Source organism: Setaria italica, chromosome V (genome assembly GCF_000263155.2).
Source record: "Setaria italica strain Yugu1 chromosome V, Setaria_italica_v2.0, whole genome shotgun sequence".
NCBI lineage: Eukaryota > Viridiplantae > Streptophyta > Magnoliopsida > Poales > Poaceae > Setaria > Setaria italica.
The window spans coordinates 39,587,650-39,599,123 of NC_028454.1; the positions used below are offsets into that span (position 1 = coordinate 39,587,650).

An 11,474-nucleotide genomic window follows, 5' to 3' on the forward strand; every position below is an offset into this window, starting at 1 on the left:
TTTTTAGCTTCTAACATTTTTAGTCAGTTTTAGGAGCCTTCTAAGAGCTCCTAAAATACTATTTGGTTCCACCTTCTAAAACTGACTAAAACCAATAAGTACTGCAGCAAAAGGACCAAAATGCCTTCTCCCCTGTACCCCTGCTCCTTCTCCTTCTCCCATCCACCCCCACGCTGCAGGCTCTCCTCTCCTCTCCCATCCGCGCACTTCCCTCCTGCTCCAGCTCGAAGCTTCCGCCATGGGCGAGGGAGAGGACGAGGCCTAGAGCTCCGCCGCGGCGGCGAGCGCGGCAACGAGCAGCGGCCCCAAGGACCCGGGGAAGATCGCGCGCAAGTAAGCACTCTCCCTCCTCGCACTCTGCCCCCACGCGACAAACAAGACTCGCTCCCCACCACCAGCCCAGCCGACGGCGTCCAAGGGGAGCAACGGGCCGCCGGCGTCAGGGGAGCGGGAGGGTGGCCTGGGGCTGGGGGCGGCGGATTCGGTAGCGGGAGCCTCGGTGCTCCGGCAGGTCCAGCAGCTGGAGCCCCGGCGCCGTCGCTGCCTCTGCCGGGTTTGGGCGCGAAGGGGTGGCGGATCCGGCGGGGGGAGGGCGCGGACGGGGGGCGGAGCCGGGGGATCCGGCGACGCGAGGGAGCTCCGGGTCCATGCCGCTGCTGCTGCCGATGATGTCGCGGATCCGGCGGCGGACCGGAGCGGGAGGAGGAAGACAGGCCGGGGCTACCTCCGCCGCCGGCCCCGCTCACTAGGGCCTCGTCCTCCAGTCCCGCCGACGGAAGGTCGGGGTGGTGGGGCGCGCGAATGCGGCGGATGGAGTGACAGGGTGGCCGCTAGAGGTTGGAGCGAAGCCGGCAACGCCAGGGAGCGAGGGCGCCAGATCCGACGGCGCGAGGAAGCGAGGCCGGCGAATCCGGCGGGTGGCGTGGAGGAAGGAGGGAGCGGTCGGGATAGACGCGGGGGTGGGGTTACGTGCTGTTGGGAGGGGTAGTGGGGTCCAGAGGGACTTTAGGAGCCTAAACTCCTAAATTTTTTTACCCCTCCTAAACTTTTTAGGAGCTTCTAGGAGGTGGTGTTTGGTTCTTTAGCTAAATTCTATCCAGATTTTAGCTCCTAAAATACTTTTAGGAGGGTAACCGGGCCTTAAAACTCTCGCCGGTGAAAGGGGAGCTTTATTTTGTTGTGCTTTTGGACCTCCTGTCCTCCTGATACCTTTCTTTGCATGCGTAACACGCCGTGGGGACTCGTGTAATTGCGTTCGTAATCACCGAGGATTTTTCTTTTTGAGAGTGCCGCAGAGATGTTGAGAGTGAGAAACGGTCGAGCTACGTCGACGAACAACGGTCATCCTTCACCGATCCTTTGCCAGGCCTGCCATCGCTAGCTGGTTACTCGGAAGGCGCCACCGGGAAGAAGAGACATCGCATGCGTAGCTTGGCCGGCCGGTCGCTCGGCTCCTCCGGTCCTTGCTCGAATGATGAATTCCATCCCAACAGGTCGCTCCCGTTGACCGTTGTCCCACCGGCGCCACGTCACGCGCGCCTCGCGTACGGTCGCGCCGGTGGGCTGCGCGCGACCGGTTGGGCCACGATCCAGCAGTGGGCCGGCGGGTGAACAGAAAAGAAGTGAATATGGGCTGGAAACGGACCGCGCGTCCCCCCGCCCACGGGCCTTGTTTATGCATCCGCATAGATTCTCTCTCACTCAAAAGAAGAAGAAGAAAAGAGTTTATCGCCAGTGATCATGCTTGAAGCTCTTGATGCTCCGAGCCGACAACAGAAACGGGGCTTTTTGCAAAAAGCCAATTTTCAGTCGAGGTTCTCGTGTTAGGTCGAATAATCGGCTTTTCCCAAGTGCGCAGCTCCGAGCCGACGACGGAAACGGGGATTGTCGCACAAAGCCAGGTTACGCGAAAACACCGATAGCATTTAAGTAAATCGGGAAAGCAGAGACCCTCAAACCTTTTGACATTTTGCGCGAGCTAAAAAAGCCTAAAACCTCTGACCGACGAGAAAAGAAAGAGCAGCAAAGCTGCAGGCGGAAGTGGAGGGACATTATTGACGTCTGGCGCCTCTGCGTGCTGTGCAAAGTGGGCGCAAAAGCGACGGGACAAGGCCCGCGAAACCAGCGGCAAGCTTGCAGGCGAAGTGGACACTGACGTCGACGCCTCTCAGTGCCGGCGCGCCTAGTTGCCGCGGAATCTTCTTCTTTGTTTATGTCTCTCCTTCCTCCTCAGCTGCACTTCCTCGTCGGCTCCTCCTCTGCTTTTTTCGAAGGTAGTGGAGGGAGGAACCTCTTGTAATGCAAGCCATTTCACAAGATAATAATCTAAAATTAGAGGCAAGAGAGTATCTCTCACTTAACAAACACAAACAAGCGACTCTCTTCCTAGTGCATTTTTCTTTTCATTTTAAATAGACCAAGTGCTCTTCTTCAATCTCTGGATAGTGGGTCTGTGAGAGAGAGTAGTAGTAGTATGGAATCATAGAAAACGACCGAGGGGCAGACTCGGGTCAACCTGCACCTATCCCCTCTCGCTTTCCACTCGATTCCAGCAGGCGTGCGTGGCCCAAGTACCCAACCCACCACCTCCACCGGGTGGGCCTCTGCTCCGCCCCACTCCACCACTTTACTAGCACAACAGCCTCGCCGCTCCGGCGCCCCCGCCCCACACGACACGACGCGACGCGAGACGCGGAGCAATACAAAAGTGGACTAGCCGGTTCAACTTCTACCAGCCAACCCCACCAGCGTCAGACCGGGCAGGGCAGGGCAGGGCAGGCAGAGAAAAAAAGCAAACCAGACGAGACGTCTCGCGTCCCGTCCCCCCGCTGCCGTTCCCCTTCTTCCGCTACCGCTACCGCTGCTGCTGCTGCTTCTACTGCGCTCCGTCGTCCGCGTCCCAGATCCGGCAACCAACCGATCTAGCGGCCTCCAGCATGATGGCGGCGGGGGCGGGGGTGAGGGCGGCGGGAGCCCTGGCGCTTGCGCTCGTGCTCGCGCTGGCGGGGGCCAACTCCGAGGGGGACGCGCTCTCGGCGCTGCGCCGCAGCCTCAGGGACCCCGGCGGCGTGCTCCAGAGCTGGGACCCCACGCTCGTCAACCCCTGCACCTGGTTCCACGTCACCTGCGACAGCGGCAACCGCGTCACGCGCCTGTGAGCCTCCTCCTCCTCCTCCTCCGAGCTATCACTCGTTCACGCTCTTTGCCCCCTCTACGGTCCCTTCTGAGTTGGGGCCGTGGCTTGTGGGCGGGAACTGGGGAGTTTGATTGGATGCCTGCGCTTGTGTCCTTGTAGGAGCTACCGGTCGCGTTTTAGTTGTGTTGATTGATTGATTCCCATGTCCCAACTTCAGTAAATCGTTGATTGTGAAAACTGTCGTAAATGTGACCAATTAATTCGTGGATTTCTTACCATGCCTGGACTCTCTGAGCTAGAGGTTTGTTTTGATGGGAAAATGGGCGTTGAATTGATGAGTTCCTCAAGTTAGTTTGTGGCTGCAAAAGAAAGGACAGCTAGCTAGGTAGATTCACTGCAAAAGGGCAAGTAGGAATTAGACATAGAGCTTAATTTGCGAACTGATTTGTGCAGTTAGTGAAGTTGAGTTTGGATGTGTAGTCTAGATTATCCTAAACTAGTCAGAAAATGTTAGTTTGCCAAGTTTATGTGGCTCGTGAAGTTTAGTAAGCAAATTAGAGGACTGTCAATGTTGAGTGGCATTTATGTAGATAACTTGACACAAAGGAAAACTCCATAGATAACGCACTAATCAGAATTACTTAGAGGTATTATATATCTCTTTCAATTTCAGAATAATACTCTTTTCTGATTGTTGCTTGGACACCTCTTCAACAGAGATCTTGGTAATTTGAACTTATCTGGTCATCTGGTGCCTGAGCTTGGAAAATTGGAGCATCTGCAGTATCTGTAAGTTCTTACCCAAATGGTATATATCTTGCTAGTTGTACTCAGTAGGAAGCTGGAACTTACCGTCATTATTTTGTTCAACTGCTTTGGTAATATAGTTCTCTATCATTTATAAATACCATTATGCCTATTGAAATGGCTCATGAATCAATTTACTTGCAAACACCAATAACTGGACTAGTGATTAAACTAGCTTTTTCCCACCCTTGATCAATTTTTAGTTTCGATTGTGACTGATATACAGCACATGTGCTCGTCAAATAATGGGTTCTCTGCACATTGGCAGTACCTACTTTATAATAGATGCTTTCATGAAAGCAACTTGTAAGAGCTTTCTTAGAGTTAAGGCGCCTTTGTACCCAGATAGGCCCATTTTTATATTCTAAGTTCCGTAGTCAGTTTTGAATTTGGCAGTCCGGACTTTGTAATCAAATATCATATTACCACAACCTAAACTATTAAAGCTAACAACTTTGTGAACCTTATCTTTTTTTTCCAGTACTTTTACCAAGCTGGTAGTGGTAGATGTAAATGTTAATTATAGACATATCTTTACTCCTGATGAGCAACATACCTTTATATTTAGAGTAAACGAAGATATATCATGCCTTAAGTTATACTATATAAAACTATAAGTAGATAAAATCCCATTTTTCATACCTCCCTAGTAGGCTAGTATTCTACTGAAACCTGTTTATGATTTATGCTTTTAATGCCTAATTTTCAATTTTAAAATGTAAGTAGGGATCAATTTTCTATGACCTGCAATTTTGTTCATGTTCTATTTGGTTACAGTTATGACATAGAGGATTGGTACAGTTGACTTTTTTCACTTAGTTTGACATGTGCCTGTCAATTATTCATCTCCATGAACTATACTAGTATTGACCATTAGCATTGAAACAGGGAGCTTTACAAGAATAACATTCAAGGAACAATCCCGTCTGAGCTTGGTAACTTGAAGAACCTAATAAGCTTGGACTTGTACAAGAACAACATTTCAGGGACAATACCTCCTGCCCTTGGAAATTTGAAGTCCCTCGTATTCTTGTGAGTTTATCTAATAAAATGCTGTTTAAGTATTGTGAAATATCTGTCATAGCAAGTAAACATGGATTTGATACTAGTTCTGTTGAAGATAAACGATCCGTCTTTTTTAAATTGTGTCGGGCTGTAGTAGTTCAGGCACTGTGCCTGTGCTGTTCATAATTAGGGATAGTTATACATACGCTGAGCTTTAACTACAGCTTTGACGTTTATGGTCATTAGTCCAGCAAAGGTTTGCTACGGTTTCCACATCAGTATGCCTTGCTAATACATGGCTGTGCTTTGTAGGCGGCTCAATGGCAATCGTTTGACTGGGCCGATCCCAAGGGAACTGGCTGGAATTTCTAGTCTGAAAGTTGTGTAAGTACAGATCACCTTCAAATGTTTAGTGCTCTATTCGCTCCACATGAATGTTATAGTTGATGATCTACCTTGTTCTTTCAGTGATGTTTCAAGTAATGACCTGTGTGGGACAATTCCAACTTCTGGACCATTTGAACACATTCCTCTGAGCAAGTAAGTTTGATTGCCAATTTCTGTATCTTGTTGGCACACTTTGTATAGATAAATTACACCTCAAAATATCCTTCTTCCAGTTTGAGTGCACTAAGTTCACCCATTAGATAGGTTTCATGTCTGCACCTGCTGGTTCAGCATCATTAATGGCATTTCATTTGTCTTTTGCACTCATTCGTATGTATATGTAATTAATCCTTAAATAACTGATTCAAGATTTACTCCTTGTTGTATTGTTGCAAACATGCCCGAATAATCTGTTTTACCAAAAAAAAATAGAGGCCCTTTACTTCCCCTATTACTTTTAGATGATTGATTCGAGAAAATCAAAATGATATGCCTAGAATCTTATCTTATCAATCTGAAAGGGCATCCAGGTCCACAAAAAATATTAGTCTATATCTTGTCTAATTGGATGAGTCCTAGTGCCCTGCACTCGACCTAGTGGCTTCCTGGAATTTGAGAATAATTTACTTGGTCAATCCAAGTTCCAGGCACTTGTTTTTGTCCCTTGTTTGTGCAGTGTTATCAGGACATTATTTTATAGTATACATTTTCTTTGATTGGAAGGTCTCTTTTTCTTTTCTGATCATAAGAACAGTAGAACAGAAGTGCTTCTCTGTCCTGGAGAAAGTTGTAGTCTCCAGCATGCATGTTTTATTTTTACTATGGTGCATGTTTTACAAATTAAGCTTATTTTGAGAAACTAATCCAAATGCTTTCCAAAAGAAGTAACTTGTCTGTGTTATGCTTCCCCCCACAGCTTTGAGAAGAACCCACGCTTGGAAGGTCCAGAACTACAAGGCCTGGCCGTATATGACACCAACTGCTAGAAGGCAACATGAACAGAAGACTGGCTAGAGAAAGTAATGGGCGTACAAGGTTACTGAAAATCGGGTGATATAGATTGTGTTAGGTCTGGTTCTGCTGCCACTATGTAATCCTTCCTGCATAGCTCTTATTTGCAACTTGCTTTCTGCAAGAAAGTTGCTGTATGTTTTAGCAGAATGCTTTCTGTCCGTGAAAGTACACTTGAAACTGCTTATGACTGAAATGATATTGTCATTTTCCCTGCCACGAGTTTTTACTTCCTTGTGTTGTATTGACCAAATTTTTGGGAAGTACAACTCATTGTGAATTAGCCTATATCTGACTACCTGTTGTGGCAAATTCATGGAAAGATGTCTTGGTATTGATTGAACATTAAGGTAGTAGATCTTGAAGTTTAAGAGGAGCTGCTGTTTACTGCAAGCTAAACACCATCTACTCTTGTTGGCCTGACTTCACAGTCCAAACAAAGTTTGGCAAACATAGGTAGCTGCACTTGTACAGTGCATAATCATTGAATTGCTGGTAGGTATACAATGTACATTGAAATTGAATTGGTCTGCCAACAGCTTGAATTGTTCGTCTTCCTTGACCCGAAGTAGATCGAGTTGGTGAATCAAGTCAATACCAGTGTACTCCTGTCCAGTATACTATACTGATGGTGCCAACCTAAGTACCTAACCTGCCAACCGAGTTAATTTTAGGAAACGGAGGAGGAACAGGAGCATTCCCTTCATGCTAACATGCGATGAAAAATTGTTGGTGGCCGCCGTGACTCCGACCCAGTGTTTGCAACGATCAGGCTGAGGTGTGTGATTTCTACAGCCACCGCAGCCGCGCCGGAACGCAGACAAGAGACAAGCGGCGACGAGGGCGGTGGCGTTGACAGAGGAAGAGGTTTGTCCGAAGAAGAAGAGGAACAGAAGCTACAGAAGCCAACAGGACCCTCACCGTCTCCGTTGGTGCTTCTCTGCGAAAGGCAGGCCCGTGGCCCGGCGAAGGGCGCTGTGGTCCGGAGGAATCTTCTGGGGGCGTGGAATCGGTGGAGGGTAACGCGGGACGCACGCCGGCGAAGGTAGCGGTGGTCTTCGGGCAGCAGCGCAGCGTCGCCTGTCGCCGGATGCATTTGCCGCCGCCGCCGAATGTTTTTGCAGAACAGCCCCTGCTGGTTGCAAATACCACCCTGGTTTGGATCGCAATTAATAATCGCGATCCGGTTGTTTTCAAATTGCCCCCGAGTATTTAAAAAAAAACCCTAATTTGGATCGCGATTAATATTCGCGATACGATTATTTGCATATTGCCCCAGTTAGTTTCAAATAACCCCCTAATTTGGATCGCGATTAATAGTCGCGATCCGATTAGTTACACATTGACCCCTAATATTTACAAATGTACCCCTAGTTTGCATCACGATCATTAATCGCGATTCAAATATTTTGCAAATGGCCCCCTGTCTTGGTATGTCTTACTGGCCGTCCACCGCCGGCCGCCGCCGCCGTGCTCGCGGCCGGAATCGGGAAGCTCCTCCGTCACCCTCCCAAACCCCAGCTCAAGCGCTCCGCTCCGTCCCTCTTTGTCTCCCTCAGCAAAAAGACCGGAGGCGCTCGCTTCGTCGGCAGCCGAAGCCGAGGACCTGAGACGAGCGAGCAGCCACAGCTTTGAGCTCGCGCGGAGGCAAGGAATGTCCGCCGGCCGTCGGCCGCCGCGGCCCGCAGGTGCGCACTGCATCTTATCCGTCACATAGCCGACGGCTTCTCGAGCGTGAGCTTAACCTTGCCCTTATTAGGGACGACGGCGTCGAGCCCGAAATGAATTCGGCCGTGCTGAGCCACCTCGAGCCCGAAAGGACACGAGGCCGTGGCCGTGCCAGTACGAGCCGAGCGCGGTCGCCAGGCTCTCCACCTGGCAACTAGCCAGCCAACCAACCAGCATCCCCACACCCCCACGGAGCAGCGAGGCATGCTCCTGCTGCGGCGCCTGGCCGGGGCGGCCCGCCGGCGGGGACTCGCGGCGCGAGGCCTCGCGTCGGGGGCCCCGCGAGAGGCGGCGGACGCCGTGGTGGTGGGCGCGGGCGTCGTCGGCCTCGCGGTGGCGCGCGCGCTGGCGATGGCCGGCCGCGAGGTGGTCGTGGTCGAGGCGGGCCCCAGCTTCGGCACCGGCACAAGCTCCCGCAACAGCGAGGTCATCCACGCCGGCATCTACTACCCGCCGCGCAGCCTCAAGGTGCGCGCGCCTCCTTCGTTGCCTTGCCGAATTCAGCACACCGCAGGCTGCAGTGCGCACGGATCCTAATTTTTAGCGCAGCTTCGACTTGAATTGTGAGTATGATTGTGTATGAGTACCGCAAGGTATCATTTCTACCGCACAGAGTTGCAAACTCAGGTGTTAGTAGTATCACTTCCACTTCAGTCAATTGGAAGAGTGTTGCGCAGTGGTGGGGCCACAGGTAACATTTAGTGATGCACCATGGATATATGGATGTAATGTAGCTATGAAATTCGGTTCCAGATGGCACCTTACCTGACACATTCTTATTCGCGGGTTGAACCTTTTGTGCTTGGTAGGAATTGGGGCTTGTACGGGTTGCTTCACTGGAATCACAGAAATGTGTTGAATTTAGTGATTTGCAGTTGAGCTGTATGAATCATGTCTTCTCTGGAAAGTGCTAGGCTAGGTCTTATTCTGCAGAAAACTAAGATCAGTTCTCACCATGTTAGACAATTGTCAGTGGTCAGAGCGTTTGCACAGGTGCTGTGCTTTGGAATTTTAGACTGTTCCATGAATATCAACATAAGAACTTATGCATCTATTGCTAAATAAATATAACTTCAAAGTGCACAAAAAAAAAATTATGCAGAGCCCTATCACATTAGTGTGTTACTGATTCTACCTGCGGGTTGCTTCTTGTAGGCTAGGCTTTGTGTAAGGGGAAAGGAAATGCTCTACAAGTACTGTGCAGAACGAGGGGTTGCACACAAACAACTCGGTAAACTCATTGTTGCAACTGGTGCTGCAGAGACCGGAAAGCTGGATATGCTCCTCAGGAATGCTAATGAAAATGGGGTCAATGATCTCCAGTTGATGGAGGGTTCTCAAGCTATGGAGCTGGAACCTGAGCTTCGTTGTCTTAAAGCTTTACTGTCACCTAGTACTGGGATAGTTGACTCTCATTCATTCATGCTCTCCCTTTTGGTACTTGACCGTCAGATAAATCAGTTCTTGAATTTGAAGTAAAAGCTTTGTTATCACTCTAAATTTGCTCGCGCTGTTATTTATTTTGATTGTTTCTGTGATGCAGGCTGATGCTGAAAACTTGGGAACAACCATATCCTATAACACTGCAGTTATCGGTGGGCAGGTTGGATATGAAGGCCTCGAACTCCATATTTGTGAAAGCAAAGAACTGCAGAACCATCCTGTAGGGTCACATGTGACCCCACAGCTTGTTTTGCTCCCAAAGCTTCTGATAAACTCAGCAGGTTTGAGTGCAGTTCCACTTGCCAAACAATTTCATGGTCTTGACCAAGCATTTGTGCCCAACCCTCATTATGCTCGTGGATGTTACTTCACCCTCTCTCAAACGAAGAGTCCTTTCAGCCACTTGATATATCCTCTACCAGAGGATGGTGGTATAGGGGTCCATGTCACAATTGACTTGAATGGCCAAGTTAGATTTGGCCCAGATGTTGAATGGCTAGATGGTGGAGAGGATCCTGTGTCATGTTTTCTAAATAGGTAAGCCACTGCAAACGTGTCTATGCTTGATATTAAACCATGCCACTGTTTTGAAGCAAGAGTAACCCAAGAAGTGGAATTATGTTTCCTATTCCTTTTCATGCCGGTGAAATTTTCAGGCTCTGTTTAGGCACACACACTTGGTTTCTCAGTCCATAACCAAAGAAGGCTGTAATAAGTTATTCTAGATGCCACCAGTAACTGGCATGCACAGAAGGCCAAAGCTAGTATTCTTAATTTGCCAATACTAGTAGTGCATGATAAAATTTGCAGCAACTAACTAGTGATGGTAAGCTATAGGTATCTGTGCACATAATTGAACCTGTGTTTTCAGTGGAAATTTCAAAATGCAATTGGTTGCAGTATAATGTTTCTAGTGTGTATTACTATTAGCATGATTTATGGAGCCAACACAGTAGAGCTTTTTCGAAATTATTAGGCTGTTTATAACTTGGTCTGTCTTCATCAGATTTGATTACTCAGTCAACCCCACCCGATGTTCTGTATTTTACCCTGTGGTAAGGAAGTATTTCCCAAATCTCAAGGACGGGTCATTGGAACCTGGTTATTCTGGGATTAGACCAAAGCTTTCTGGTCCTGGACAGCCTCCTTCGGATTTTGTCATTCAGGTGCTTTTCTGGTAGCATACGTTTGGAATTTTGATTGGCATCTTCTCTAGATCAGCTCCAAAAAAAAAAATTCTCGTGCTTTCATGCCCATTCATGACTGATTAAGTTGAACGACTGCAGGGGCAGGATATCCATGGTATTACTGGGCTGGTTAACTTGTTCGGAATAGAATCCCCTGGTTTGACATCAAGCTTGTCCATTGCAGAACACATTGTTTCGAGATATTTGTGATGGGAGTCTCCTAAGTCCTAGATAACACTTCATTGTTGCATTGAAGAATGATGAACCTGGCGTATCAGGACTAGGGTTCACCTTATAAAGTGATCCAGTAAAGAGTATTTTGAGCTGTTTTCTTTTGATCTTTTGGATTCTTGTTGCTGTGTACATGTTGGAATTTCAAATTCGTTGGAAGTTTCAAAGAAAAATCAACACGATCAGGATTGAAGTGGCACGGCACTTTTTGGGTATGCAAACCTGACCGATATGTGGTGTTTGTTCGGCAAAATGTAATGTAATCAAATTACGGATGGTAATTAATCATGTTACAGCTGTTTGTTTTCACCCATCCGTAATCAGCTAACGCTGTAATCAAATCTCCATGCTATACAAGCTTCTTACCACCCCTTCCCTCTGTAATCAGAAAACAAAAGTTGTTTTTGCAAATTAGAAGAAACATATTATTTGATTACGTTACCGTAGTTGAACCATCCCATACTATTGTAATAGCTCATTCCATACTTGAAAGCATTGCAATCCCATTCCATTTGCATTTGCATTGCCGTTCTACGAAC

General features: G+C 48.3%; 2 protein-coding genes across 2 annotated transcripts; both read left to right on the forward strand.

The window, feature by feature from the left end:
* The first annotated feature begins 2,725 nt into the window (after positions 1–2,725).
* LOC101772982 (leucine-rich repeat protein 1) lies at positions 2,726–6,575 on the forward strand. The gene is made up of 6 exons (XM_014805306.2): positions 2,726–3,154; positions 3,854–3,925; positions 4,832–4,975; positions 5,261–5,332; positions 5,417–5,488; positions 6,252–6,575. Exons 1-6 carry the CDS (start codon positions 2,937–2,939, stop codon positions 6,319–6,321), a joined length of 648 nt encoding a protein of 215 aa, XP_014660792.1. The 5' UTR covers positions 2,726–2,936; the 3' UTR covers positions 6,322–6,575.
* Positions 6,576–7,799: 1,224 nt separating this feature from the next.
* On the forward strand, positions 7,800–11,244 carry LOC106804356 (L-2-hydroxyglutarate dehydrogenase, mitochondrial). The gene is made up of 6 exons (XM_014805231.2): positions 7,800–8,034; positions 8,106–8,542; positions 9,230–9,511; positions 9,618–10,054; positions 10,524–10,683; positions 10,804–11,244. Exons 2-6 carry the CDS (start codon positions 8,279–8,281, stop codon positions 10,912–10,914), a joined length of 1,254 nt encoding a protein of 417 aa, XP_014660717.1. The 5' UTR covers positions 7,800–8,034; positions 8,106–8,278; the 3' UTR covers positions 10,915–11,244.
* Positions 11,245–11,474: the final 230 nt, after the last annotated feature.